This window comes from Scardinius erythrophthalmus (assembly GCF_964197995.2).
Source record: "Scardinius erythrophthalmus genome assembly, chromosome: 21".
Taxonomy (NCBI): Eukaryota; Metazoa; Chordata; class Actinopteri; order Cypriniformes; family Leuciscidae; genus Scardinius; species Scardinius erythrophthalmus.
The window spans coordinates 18,624,769-18,638,266 of record NC_138241.1 but is presented as its reverse complement, the minus strand read 5'-3'; the positions used below and the strand labels follow the sequence as shown (position 1 = coordinate 18,638,266).

The 13,498-nt window shown below is 37.9% G+C and overlaps 1 protein-coding gene across 1 annotated transcript; it reads right to left on the bottom strand.

Annotated features, from left to right (window-relative positions):
* Nucleotides 1-466: 466 nt before the first annotated feature.
* On the bottom strand, nt 467-12,387 carry fbln5 (fibulin 5). Its single transcript, XM_081351052.1, has 11 exons — nt 11,986-12,387; nt 10,987-11,041; nt 10,678-10,726; nt 10,261-10,581; nt 5,121-5,243; nt 4,326-4,442; nt 3,477-3,593; nt 3,180-3,302; nt 2,484-2,610; nt 2,161-2,356; nt 467-1,175 (listed from the first exon to the last, which is right to left on the bottom strand). Exons 1-11 carry the CDS (start codon nt 12,027-12,029, stop codon nt 1,014-1,016), a joined length of 1,434 nt encoding a protein of 477 aa, XP_081207178.1. The 5' UTR covers nt 12,030-12,387; the 3' UTR covers nt 467-1,013.
* Between the last annotated feature and the right edge of the window lie 1,111 nt (nt 12,388-13,498).

The window sequence follows — 13,498 nt, the reverse complement described above, 5'->3', positions numbered from 1 at the left end:
AAGCTCAAACATGTTTGCTTGACATGCGAGAACCAATGAGGTTCATTCTCGTGTTTTACACAGCACGTTTGAGCTTCAGCATGAGGTTTGTTCTCATGTCAAGCAGGTTTGGTTGAGCTTCTATTTATTTCCACTGACCAATGTTTAAATGTGAATAAAAGCTTAAATTAAATATGTTTATAAGCAAGTCTCTTCAGAAAATTTGGACTAAACCGCTCAATTCATAGTTTTACAATCTCTTTATAAACTTTTTGAAGTATCAAAGTGGTAGTTGTGTCTGGGACAGAAAGCTCTCATTTGATTTCACCAATAAGATCTTCATTTGTGTTCCGAAGAAGAAACGACATGAGGGTTAGTATAATTAATGACAGAATTTTCATTTTTGGGTGAACTAACCGTTTAATGCTATCATTAAGTTTCTATGCATCAGTCTAAATTTGTTAAAAGTGAACACAAACAAATAAAATTTCAGGTCATCAAATTTTTGTTTATTGATTGACCAGGCTCTCTTTACCTGTCAAATAAAAAACAGATACACAGAGGAAATTCTGCACAGATGCAATGATCATTTTCAAACAAATTAGTTTTTCAGAAACTTTTCTGGGTAACGGGTGCTGAAGAACGGGTGCAAATCCAGCTTTACAAACAAAAACAAAAAAGAAAAAAAAAAGAAATTGCAATTGGGGGAAGAAAAAGCACAATGGGAAATACAAACAAATGAGACGAAAGAAACACAACATAAATATTCTTCTGTTTACGGGTACATGTGTGTGACTGCGACAGCCAGGCAGCCTAATTAAAAACCTGCATCATGAAATATCAAAGATCAACACAAGCTCCGCCCACGAGAGAGCAGACAGAGAGGGTGATGACCACATGAGAGTCCAGAACCACAGAACAAAACAATGGAGAAATGCAGCTGCCTGATTGGTAGTGCAGTAACAGGGAGTCCATGATGGAGGTATGGGGCCATGAAGAGGTGAGAGGTCAGAGGTTCATTCATTTGTAAAGCCTCAGAATGGATGTTCGGAGACAAATATTGTGAGGCGGATGATTGAACTGCCTCGGAAGTTGATGACGTTATTAACGGTAACCATCTCTAGGTCTAGAACGATGGTCTTTGGTCCTTTAATGGGCCGGGACAGAACCAAAGTTGCACTGATATTACTGGTTTGCTGTGGTGGAGAGAAAGAAAAGTAAATAAGAAATGTATTTTTGGTCACACTTTAGTTTAGGGTCCAATTCTCACTATGAACTAACTATTAACAATGACTTTTGCCTCAATAAACTCCTAATTACTGCTTATTAAAAGTTAGTAAGGTAGTTGTTAAGTTTAGGTATTGGGTAGGATTAAGGGATGTAGAATATGGTCATGCAGAATAAGGAATTAATATGTGCTTTATATGTACTAATAAACAGCCAATATCCTAGTACTATGCATGCTAATAAGCTCCTAGTTAATAGTGAGAATTGGTCCCTAAACTAAAGTGTTACAGTATTTTTATTTCATTTCACAGCACAGGTGTTGAAATGACAATAAATACTTCATGTTTTAGAAATGAATGCTGATTTTGACAAGATTTCATCAGCTTATTCATTAATGGACACAGGACCAATAAAGAGTTTGTGGTTTGGCTCCAGAGTAATTTTGACAGAAGGTTTCCACAGAAATCCTACAGCTCCCTCTAGTGGTCACCCCTATATATATACGCTATTCTTCAAAAGTTTGGGGTTGGTAGCATTTTTGAAGGTTTTTGAAAGAAAAATCTCTTATGCTCACCAGGGCTGCGTTCATTTGATCAGTGTAATATTGTGAAATATTATTACAATTTAAAATAAGCTGAATTTTAAGCACCAGTCTTCAGTGTCACATGATCCTTCAGAAAACATTCTAATGTGCTGATTTGCTACACAAGAAACATTTTCTATAACCAGTTGTCCTGCTTAATATTTAAACCAGGTACATTTTATTTCAGGATTTTTTAATGAATAACAGCTTTTATTTACAATGGTGGGAAAATGTTGTAACATCATCAATGTCTTTAATGCATGCTTGCCAAATATAAGCTTTTTTTTTTTTTTTTTTTTTTTTACTGACCCCAAACTTTTGACTGGTAGAGTAAGTGTTTTACAACAGGCATCAGATATACGCTCACTCACCCGCATGTAAAACTCTCGCCCCTCGTTGCCAGACTTGATCTGAAAGATGTAAAATGCTCCAGGGTAACGTGTGGTGGCCTGCATCTGAAATATATCAGCAGGAACACTGCGGCCAGAAGACAAATCCATATGCCTGTACAGGATAGTAAAGGGTTTTTCCCGACATGCGGGATTCTCCGCAGAACACATGCACTGGCTAAGAGAGAAAGAGAAACGTAACAACATGTTGCATCTGTTCAACAATAAACCAACAAGTCAAATGACTGACTTCATGTTTTGATTACAGCAAACAAGTTGTCTGTCATCAGCATTCATAAACTCACTTGTCACTGAGCTCTATGTAAGGTTGTTCACATCTAAGAGGGTCCAGACATGTGTAACCTCCCTGGAAATTGAAACACACTTGTGCTGTTGTACAGGTGTTGTTACCAGACTCACATTCATTGAGATCTTCAAAATCAAACACACAACAGAGTCAGGTTATCATCATTATCAGCAGCAACAATAACAACAACAAAACCATCATTGTAAAGGAAGTTAAATTGTGCAGTAGATACAAAATACTCTAGGGTTCAAAAGTAACTTGCTAATACCAAACACACACACATACTATATATATACTATATATGTGTGTCTGTTCATGTTTTTCTATCCCGGTGGGGCCTGAATGCACACAGACTCTGTACTTGTGTCACCGTGGGGACCTAAATTGAGGTCCTCATGAGGAAAACAGCTTAAAAATCATACTAAGTGATGTTCTTTAATGTAAAAATGCAGAAAGTTTCCTGTGATGGGTAGATAGATAGAATATATAGTTTGTACAGTATAAAAAACAATACGCCTATGGAGAGTCCCCTCAAACATTGTGAACCAGACATGTGTGTGTATGTGTGTGACATATTTTCATTTTATTGGTTCAATGTGAGAAATATTTCCCCGAGTGCATCTAGAAGACGAAAGAAACATTTATACAAATATGCACTAGAGAAGAAGCACAAAATATAAAAATGTACTGTTACCTTCACAGCTCCTTCCATCCTCATACACATAATATCCAGGCGGACACACGCAGGAGAATGATCCTGGCGTGTTCACACACACGTGCTGACAAAGGAAGTCTGAGAAACTGCACTCGTCCAGATCTGAGAACAATGTATTGATGAAGGTAAACACATTAAACACTGTCAAAGCACAAACTCACACATACAAATACCGGCAACACGCATCTTAAACCTATCTCTAAAACCTCTAAACCGTCCTGTTTTCTGTCCCCTATCTTCCTCCTTTCCAATCATCTCTTCTCCTCCCCTGTTTACCGTTGCAGGTGGTCCCATCAGAGGCGAGCTCGAAGCCCTCGTCACAGGTGCACATGAATGAGCCGTAGGTGTTCAAACAGCCGTGAGAGCATGGAGTTGTCTCACACTCGTCCACATCTGGCGAGAGAGGAAAAGGAAGAAGGAAAAATGAAGGAAGGATGGAAGAAGATGGCATCCGTCAAGGTTTTTAGTGAATAACAACTTTACTTTAAAGGAGAACTCCGGTCAATTTTAACATTGAGCTCATTTTTTTGTACATTTGGAGTGCTGTCAATACAGAGAACAACGGCAAAAATCGGTGTTGCCTACACCGAGTTATTCTATTTTTAAAATTTGCACCCTGTTGTGCAATACCTGTGTTTACATCCTGTTTTTTGGTTGAAGTCCAAAGTAATCGATTGCCGAGTTCACGTGCATAGGTTTAGTTACCTATGATCACGCGCGTGAACTCGGCAATCGATTACTTTGGACTTCAACCGAAAAACAGGATGTAAACACAGATATTTGCGCTGGCTTAAATAACATCGTTTTTATTAATATCTTTCACATCTACTGCAGTCAGATCCGCTCGTGTTCACTCAGAAGGAATCACTCACATTTTCTGTGCACTTGTAATGACACATCAAGGATGTTAAGAGGCTAAAAGCAGGTTTAGTACTTGCCCCATTGAAGTCAACAGGGTGCAAATTTTAAAAAGAGGATAACACGGTGTAGGCAACACCGATTTTTGTCGTTGTTCTCTGTATTGACAACACTCCAAATGTACAAAAAATTAGCTCAATGTTAAAATTGACCGGAGTTCTCCTTTAAGCTAAACTGTAATGAGTATGTTCATGTGTATGTGTGCACCTTGGCATGTCCTGCTATCTGTATTAAGGAGGAATCCCGGACTACAGGAGCAGGAATATGAGCCAGGGATGTTAGCGCACAGCTGCTGGCAGTAACCATAGCGACACTCATCAATGTCTAAAGAAAGGTGAGTTAGAGAGCACTAAATACGCAAAACAATTGTCAATTCAACTATTCTAATAACGGAATTGTAATGCCATTGAACTGTTAAACAAGTCATTTGATTTTAATATACACTCTTGTTCAAAAGTTTCAGGTCAGTAAGATTTTGTTATGTTTTTGAAAGAAGTCTTTTATGATCACCAAGGTTGATCAAATTTAAAAGTGATATTGTGAAATATTATTAATATTACAATTAAAAAAATTCTAGTTTTTTTAGTTTTAATATATGTTAAAATGTCATTTATTTCTGTGATGCAAAGCTGAATTTTCAGCATCATTACTCCAGTCTTCAGTTTCACATGATCCTTTAGAAATAATTATAATATGCTGATTTGGTGCTCAAGAAACATTTCTTATTAATAGCAATGTTGAAAACAGTTTTGTTGGCTAATATCTTTACTTTCAATCAATTTAATGTGGCCATGCTAAATAAAAAATGTATTCATTTTTTATTTATTTAAAAAAAACTGATCCTAAACTTGTGGGTACTGGTATGGTAGTGTACTTTAACACTGAAATCATGAAAACTGGATTATTACAGGACTAACTGTGTAATGTAATGTTGTGTCGCTTGGCATTCAGAGTTCACTAATTAAAGCATGTAACATCAAACTAGGGCCTTCGTAATCTTACCTTGGCACTGTCCACCCACCAGCCAATAGCCCTCAGTACATGAGCAGGTATATCCACCGGCTGTATTTATACACACCTGAGTCGGGTTACACTGGTGAGACTCTGTCTCGCATTCGTCAACATCTAAAAAAAATGAAAGAAAGCCACTGTCAGTTCAGTTCAATTGTGCTTTTCCCACCGCTGTCCAATTTAGAAACTCACCTGAAACAATCCATCGGTTTCCCTTGGTGTATGTAACTTACAATGAGCTCTTCTGATTTATGAAGTTGCATTAATCTGTCCCCACTGATAGCTTGCTCTATGTGGACCGATGTTCTTTACTTCACGCTTAGCAGGTCTGTTCTCAAACTCCATCCCTGACCTCATAAATCTAGCCTTACTATCACATCTTGCACAAATAACTAGTCTTACACGACACATTTCCAAAACTGGAATTCATATCTCCCCGTTCCACTTTCGCTCGCTCATTATCAGCACAATTCCTTATGAGGGCATTATATGCCTTAAATAACCGAACAAGCACCCTCAGTTCTCAGACCATGAAGTCACATGTTTTAAAAGAAAGCAAATGTTACTATAAAAGTGATGAGGGCATGATGGAGTCGGGGGTTGGGGACCGTGTGAAAGCCAGATAATTACAGTTTCTTTGGTCAAAGCTGCCAACAGTCCCACTGTTACTATATGGGTAGAGTGATGCAATGGGTCCTGGCAAACCGAGCAGAAATTCCTTAAGTTACTTCACAAAGCCTGAAAAGACCAAAAAGTCTAGGTGCGTAAGCCACAATAATCCAAACCTAAGCCGAACCAGGCCTAAGATGAAAACGAGACAACAAAAAAGCAAATGCAAGACAAGAGCACAGCTTTACTGAGGAACTGCACATGTTTAAATTAGTTTTAAATGACCCATTCACTTGCTCTTGACATTTCAACGAAAGTGCCTTACTGTACAATAATCACAAAGACAGTCACATGTTTTGGATTACCTGGAATTGAAACAATGTGTTAGCAGCTCAGATCCTTAACAATTACACAGTTTGTTGGTAACCGATATCACTAAGCATTATTAAGAGGTGGAATCATTACAGCCAGGTCGGATAGCAGAGATGCAGGCCACATGAGGCAGAAAACCCGCTCAGGCCCAGCAGGACAGCATCTGGATTACATGTGTACCATCACACACGTCTGATCTGAGGGATTCTGGGAATGCCAGCATTTTTGGGATCAGATCTGATCCGGGAAAAGCAAAAAGAGACTTCAGTAAATTCTGCACATGATTTAAATAAGGGTCAGAGGAAAGACATGGTTGTAAACGAAAGAGAGATAAACGTGTCTGTATGTAAAAGAGAAAAAGAGATCAGTGATATCATTCATGTGGTCGGAGTCAAGACTTTAACTGCACCTTTAACAAGTTTACTATGGTACAATTCGTTTAACTTAACAAGGGGTCCAAATACCAGATGTTGTTGTGGTCTTTAAATCTAAGCTTCATATCAGAGATATTCAATCCCTTAAAAGCAAGCCCAGACGGAATCTGAAGACTTTCATCATATTTGGAAAATCTGTGCAATTCTATTAAATGGATTTACACATGCTAAAATATGTTAAACTGAGTTCATAACACTCTAAATTGTAGGTGAAAGCAAAATCAAATTCCACAAATGTTTAATAAAACACAGAAGACGGGCGGGGAATTTGTAAAATCATTTGATTGACAGGTGTTAGAATTCATTCTCATAAGTCAGGACATGCTTGTCATATTAAAGCAAAACAATTAAACAAAGAAGCATGCATGTCTAAACTTTTCAGGCATGCAGTTGTAGATGATTAATATGAACAAACATGTTGAGGTCAATCCAGGACCCAAGAATCTGGCACCAACTCAAAGCTCTTGCCTCTATACGCACATCTTCATTCCAGAGATTTAATGCCCGTGATCTGTTGCCACACACTGGTTGTTTAAATTATATCAAAGGCATTTACAATCCACCACTGCAATAGTTCAAGCAGCCCGGTCAAGCAACACTTCACGCAGCATATGTGAATTAGCTGGAATCATTGTAGTAACGTGAGGTGTACAGCAAGCCAGGGTAGTAATTACGTTTAGTGTGGAATGTCTAGTGCAAGCGGTCAGCCACAAGGAGAGGTTTTTTGGGAGAAAAATACTGTAAAACAATAGCAAAAAGTACCATTAGCATGTGGACATTTGAAATTAACCAACCAGGCAGATCTTTACCTGTAGAATCAGAAATATCTCCAGCTGCTCTTTCAGCATGACCTTCTACACTGACTTCACTCAGTAAGTACAAAATAAATGGTTGATACGTGTAAATGAATAAAATCTTTGCAGTACCATTTAAAAGTTTGGGGTCAGTAAGAAAATATTTTTTAAGGATGCATTAAATAAATCAAAAGTGACAGTAAAGTAATTTCTAATTACAAAAGATTCAATTTCAAATCAATCCTGGAAAAAAGTATCACGGTTTCTTAAAATATTAAGCAGCACAAGAACAATGTTTTCCACACTGATTAAAATAAGTATTGTTTCTTGCGCAAAAAAAAATCATCATATTAGAATGATTTCTGAAGTATCATGTCTTCAGACTGGGGTAATTCAGCTTTGCCATCAAAGGAATACATTTTAAAAATACATTAAAATAGAAAACAGCTTTCAAATGTATAATAATATTTCACAATATTGTTCTTACTGTTCTTCGATCAAATAAATGCAGCTTTGGAGAGAATAAGAGACTTCTTTCAAAAGGAAACATAATCTTACCAACCCCAAACATTAGAACGGTACATTTTTTAAAAATAGCATTACAGTTAGTACAGTTAAGTTCAGTGACTCAGAGCTAATAATGACATCAAACTACAATTTCCAGACGTCCCACTAAGCTAAAACACATTAATTAGTCTGCGGTACTACACCTACTCCCCATTTGCTGACAGACACCAGTTACAGTCCCACAGCCTGAGTAGGCAAGTTTCAACTTGACAAATCAACATTTTGAAACTGTTTCAAGGTCCCACCTAGAATAAGATAATTTAAGCTCTTTAATTTTGATGCAAAGCATCCACATTCCAGAATAATAAGTGAGCTTTAGATCTTATTTTCTCAAGTTTCAACTGAACTGAACTGTCTTTTAGAGGTTTATAAGTACAGATGCTAAACACAGGATTGATGGGACTTATGATGGACACATTTCAGGCACTGACTGGGTTGACTGGTTGTTTTGGTCCATCACATCTTAGCGCCACTGGCAGGGAGTGGGCATTCCCTAGTTTTACAAACACACACACGTCGCTAACACCACAGCAATACCTGCAAGATGAATGATGGAATGGTTTAACACACTTCCTGTACAGTTACTCTTCCATAACAGCATCCCTTAACATACATAAATACTGAACACGCACTGTACAAAGGAAGCTCACAAGCTGCACAGCTGGTCAATGACAGATTTCATTCAACAACAAATGACCTCACGTTTGGCACGAATGACCACAGATGCTGAGAAACCGCAATGGTTTGTCTTTAGGAGTTTTAACGATTTATCCAAGCTTAAAATGCTGCTTTACTCAATGTCTCAGTGGCTCTACAAGACCTTACTCTGTGTCCAAAATGTAGCACAGGAAATAACACTCATCTTCATTACTCAATTCAAGTATTTCGCAGGTCAGGATATGCGCTTATGTGCAAAAGCGCATTAATGAGCGCATCTGTGCGTCTATCTTCTTTATAACACGACCGTCTTGGGCTCAAAAGGTAACAAATCTATCACTGTGTTTCTTCAGAGGAGTAAGAGAAGACTGGAGAACGCATTAACTGCAAAGGCTGGCACCAACTCGAGACAAATCCGCAGACCATATCGAAAAATAGAGCACTGCAGTTATTTGTGCTACCATTTATCAAATGGCACGTGAAATAGGTCAACATGCTGACACAAATAAAGACTCCGATAACACAATACATAACACCCATCTAGATGGAAGCAATAAAACACCGGAGATATCACCACATTTAGCTCAACAACTTCAACAGAAGCAGACCACATAGAGCCAGTTACAAACTGATGATTTATGACAGCCAATAAGGAACTCAAAAACCGTCTCGTTGTATTTGTAAAGTTGGAACAGTGAGCAGGGCTGAATGCCAGGTCCTGTGTGTCTTCCTGCCCCTTCACAAGATGTAGTTTGTTCTGAGGTTCCACAGTATTTTGTGGTTCCACACTAATGACTGATCCAGTCCAAATTACGAGATTCATTCTGCTGAAGTCTTTAAGATGCCACTCAGCCCACCACAGCCGTTACTAAATTACAGTCCAGCACAGAACTGAGTCTTTGCTTCATTTCAAAGCGAGAAGACCCATGGCCCATTGCAGAAAATGAAGTAAACATAAGACCACAACCTGATGTGACCCAGAGTGAGTACTGACCACGTTTCAAAGAGTTCCTCTTAGCTTGTGTTATGCATTATAAAGAACTGGCTTTATATATGCCAGAATGTATGAAGTTCTTCTTGGGAACTAAACTTGAATTCGGCACTTTATCATGTGCAAATAATTAGTACACATATTCTTCTAAAACACAATGCAAGGCATGATAACATTTAAAACTAACTAGTATCTGTTTTGTTACTAGCTCTCATTTTCTAGTAAATGATCCAATAGTGACTAATATATACTCCATTTGTCACTAGTAGGGCCTTATTGTTCATTAGATACTAGTACTTTAATTAGATAATAGTAGCTTCTATTCAGTTACATTGTTCATTACATACAAGATACAATATTACTTTTCTAGTCTAGTCACCATCCCAATTCTCAAAACCTGAATTAGGTACTTTTCAAAACAAAATCTCAGTCTGGCATACAGTATAAGCACATTTAAAAAGTTGCTACAACTAAAGCTTATCTAATAAACTAATCTGTCATTAGTTGTCATATTATTACATTGGCTGCATCTCTGGAGTGATATATGGCAAAATATTTTCATATATGATAATTCACACTACCAGATAAAGGTTTCCAGACACCTGACTGAATTTCTGATGACCTCAAAACAGCTTTAACCAACACCTCCATGATCAACAAGGTTGTACAAGATGCTGAAATGTATAGAACCATAAGGCAAAACTTACCAACACAAGTGCCATCAACACCAAGTGTATATCCGAGAAGGCAGGGAGTGGACCGGCTCACTATTGGGTAGCTCGGACCAGGGCCTGGACCAGTGCCTGCTCCCACAGGAGGACTGTTAGGGATGAACGGTTCAGGATATCCAAGCGATCTGTCAGGGTAGGACTCTTCAGGATAGGAAGCCTCAGGGTAGGAGCGTGGGCTGCTGCGGGCGTAAGATTGGGAGTAGAGTCCACGGGGGATGCACAGGTATCCACCGTTCTGATTTACGCACTGCATGTCACCCCGACACGGGTCTGGCAGTGTTCGGCATTCATCAACGTCTGAAAGCGTATGTGAGAAATGCCATTAACAGCTATATTTGAAATACAAGTTCTTGATGAACATAATAATATCATGACAGCTGATATGCCACTAACCGATACACTGTCTGGCACGGCGGTCATAAGTAAATCCATCTGTGCACGACTGGAGAAAAATAGGGATTTCATAATCAATCCAGTAGATAAACAACATTTTATAGAGTTCATTCTGTGCAGCAAGAAGGCTTTTTGAAGTAGTTTGACATTGCTATCATATGTTTATGTGTACTTAAGATGCACTGGAAAAGCAAAGAAAAAGTAAAAATAATCAAAAAAGTACAAGAGAGGCACTCTTATTACGACACGCATCAAACAACAGTGGCAAGCTTGAATGACTCAAGGACAAAAAAACAGAAAATCACTTACCTGACTTTTCCCAGAGTGAATGCAGCATATGATACATATTACAATTGACAACATTCTACAAATAAAAAACAAAATATGTCAAACATTGAAATTCTTCAAGGGTTCATTTACTAAGCACTAAATGTTCACTCAAAACCAGGAATAGCGACAAAAAAGTTGGATTATCTATAATCTTTTAAAGTACTATGAAAATGCACATTAACATTAAATCGTTAAAAATATCTAGTATCTGTTTTGTTACCAGCTCTTATTTTCTAGTAAAAATACAATAGTGGCTAATATCTGTTCAATTTGTCACTAGTAGAGTCTTGTTTATTAGATACTAGTTCTTATTCCAACAGTGACTAGTACATATTTATTACATATTAACACTTATTTAACTAGTTACCATCCCAATAGTGACAATGTTAATAGTAATATTACTAGTAATGCAAAACACAGTTGATGTTACTATAGTAACAATTCACAGTAAAAAATTAAATGATCAATAAGTTATGACAACATGCGTTTTTACATTGCTTTAACTCAAAATAAGTTAAGCATAATAAGTTATACAAGATACTCATTTTTTTAAAAAAAGTAAGTTTAATGTAATTTAAGTTGAAATTACTTAAACATCCAAGTTTATTGTACTTAATTTAAGGCAGCAACTTTATTTTAAGTGTTGGCATATACTAGTCCATAATAAACTAGATAATTAGTAACTACTGGAATAGTTACTAGAACTAAGAAATGAACCACAAAACCCCAATGGCAATTAGCAACTTGTCACCAGTAACAATGGAATATTTACTTGTCACTACTGGCATGGAGACATAGCAAATTAATATTGTTGACTAATTGAATAGATAAGTCACTCTAGTATCTAATGAAAAGTCAAGATACTAGGCTAGTCAATAGGATTACTTAGCAAATCATAAATAAGTGGCATAAGTCAGTTGTAAGTAATGTATGCTAAAACGGCTTGCCATAAAGCACCAGCTGACTAATTAAACTCACCTTTTGTTGGTCGACCAACTCAAGCCACGTAGTTCAAATAACATGTTTATGTGGATCCTTGTGGTTCCCCTGGAACGAACGTCACACCACCAACCCGTAAACTCCTCGCAATAGGAAAAGAGTTGATTTTTGTGGTTTCACTACCTTTACGGGCTCGCTGGACCCAATGCGCAAAATGAAGTGCCCAAAGCGCCCCCTCCGCGTACGCGCGTTCACTTGAATGTCGAGACACTTGGCTTTGGTTACCCGCTGCGGCCGCCCTGTCGACCGAAGGCAAGAACGTGTGAGAACATTGACCAATAGTAAGAGGAGGGTCCTACTACATATAAAAAAATATTTCTGTATTTCTCCGCACTCGGCCCACTCCACGGATTGTTTAGCAATGCAAATAAACGGGCCCCCAGAGCACTTGGCCAACAGCTGGATCCCATCAAAGATAGACAGCCCCCTTTGGAACGAAAGCGCGCACAGGGAGCTGCCACAGACTCAAAACCAGAAGGAAGACGACAACGAGGAAAACCGAGCAAAAAGTCTATAAAACGACGCATAATTAACTTAAATTTAGAAGGAGCTACTGTAGGCTTTGTACTGGTGTCGAGTCATTACGTCCGGCGTACCCCATTAATATTCACTATTAAACAGAGTTGTTCACGCTAAAAGTAAATTAAAACAGTAGTTAATTTAACGAAACAAAACTATTATGGTCTTAAAATTTAACTAGGTGTGTAAAACGATGTCATGGCAACATATTTGGTCGGACCAAAGGAAGTCAAAACGAAGGCTGGGGCCCTTTAAAGAAAAAAAAAGTTTTTTAAAAAGTTCGCGCCAAACACACACACAAACTGCGTTTGATTATGAAGTCAAAAACGGAGCACGTATTTATCAAATAAACAATTTGCTCTCGCGCTTGCCGGTGCGACAAGTGTTAACAGCTCGTCGATAATTAATTTTCACTTGTAAACATTAAAAATGTAGGCTACATATCACAATAGTATTTATTACAAAAAATAGTCTATAACACAAAATGTTTTTAATTAACAAACATAGCTTAAAGTTAGTGAAATTAATATAGAAATTAATATAAAAAGTTCACTGCAGCCCAGTGATTGGACAGCAGGCCATAACCACAGTCTCACCTTGACCTGCATCTTATTAGCTATTACCTAGTGTAAATATGCTGAAATAACCTTGTACCGCTAACCTTTGAGCTGTAACACACTCGGCCCACACACTTGACTGGAAGGCTGCACATACACAGTCAAACTTTGTTTTTATTGTCCCCTTTTATATCAACTAACTTTGCTTTTGCTTTTGTCAATTGATTAATTGAGTTTAGAGTAGGTTTGGCAGCATCTAGCAAGCCAGATGCGAACTGAATTCAGCGGGGAAGACTGCTGGGAGACTGAGACACTTTATCAGAGCTTTTTGGCATGCATAAAGGAAAGAAGATGGAGTCAATGGTCACATCGACAGGCAGTACACTGCCACACTGGAAATAAACTCAACCGTTCAA

Bases quoted from the DNA above. Each gene is read 5' to 3' on its own strand.
- fbln5 (XM_081351052.1), bottom strand. From the start codon at position 12,029: ATGTTATTTGAACTACGTGGCTTGAGTTGGTCGACCAACAAAAG. The intron at 3,594-4,325 runs GTGCACACATAC...CTCTCTCGCCAG, and splicing joins AGATAGCAGGACATGCCAAG to ATGTGGACGAGTGTGAGACA. The intron at 3,303-3,476 runs GTAAACAGGGGA...CATTGTTCTCAG, and splicing joins TGATGGGACCACCTGCAACG to ATCTGGACGAGTGCAGTTTC.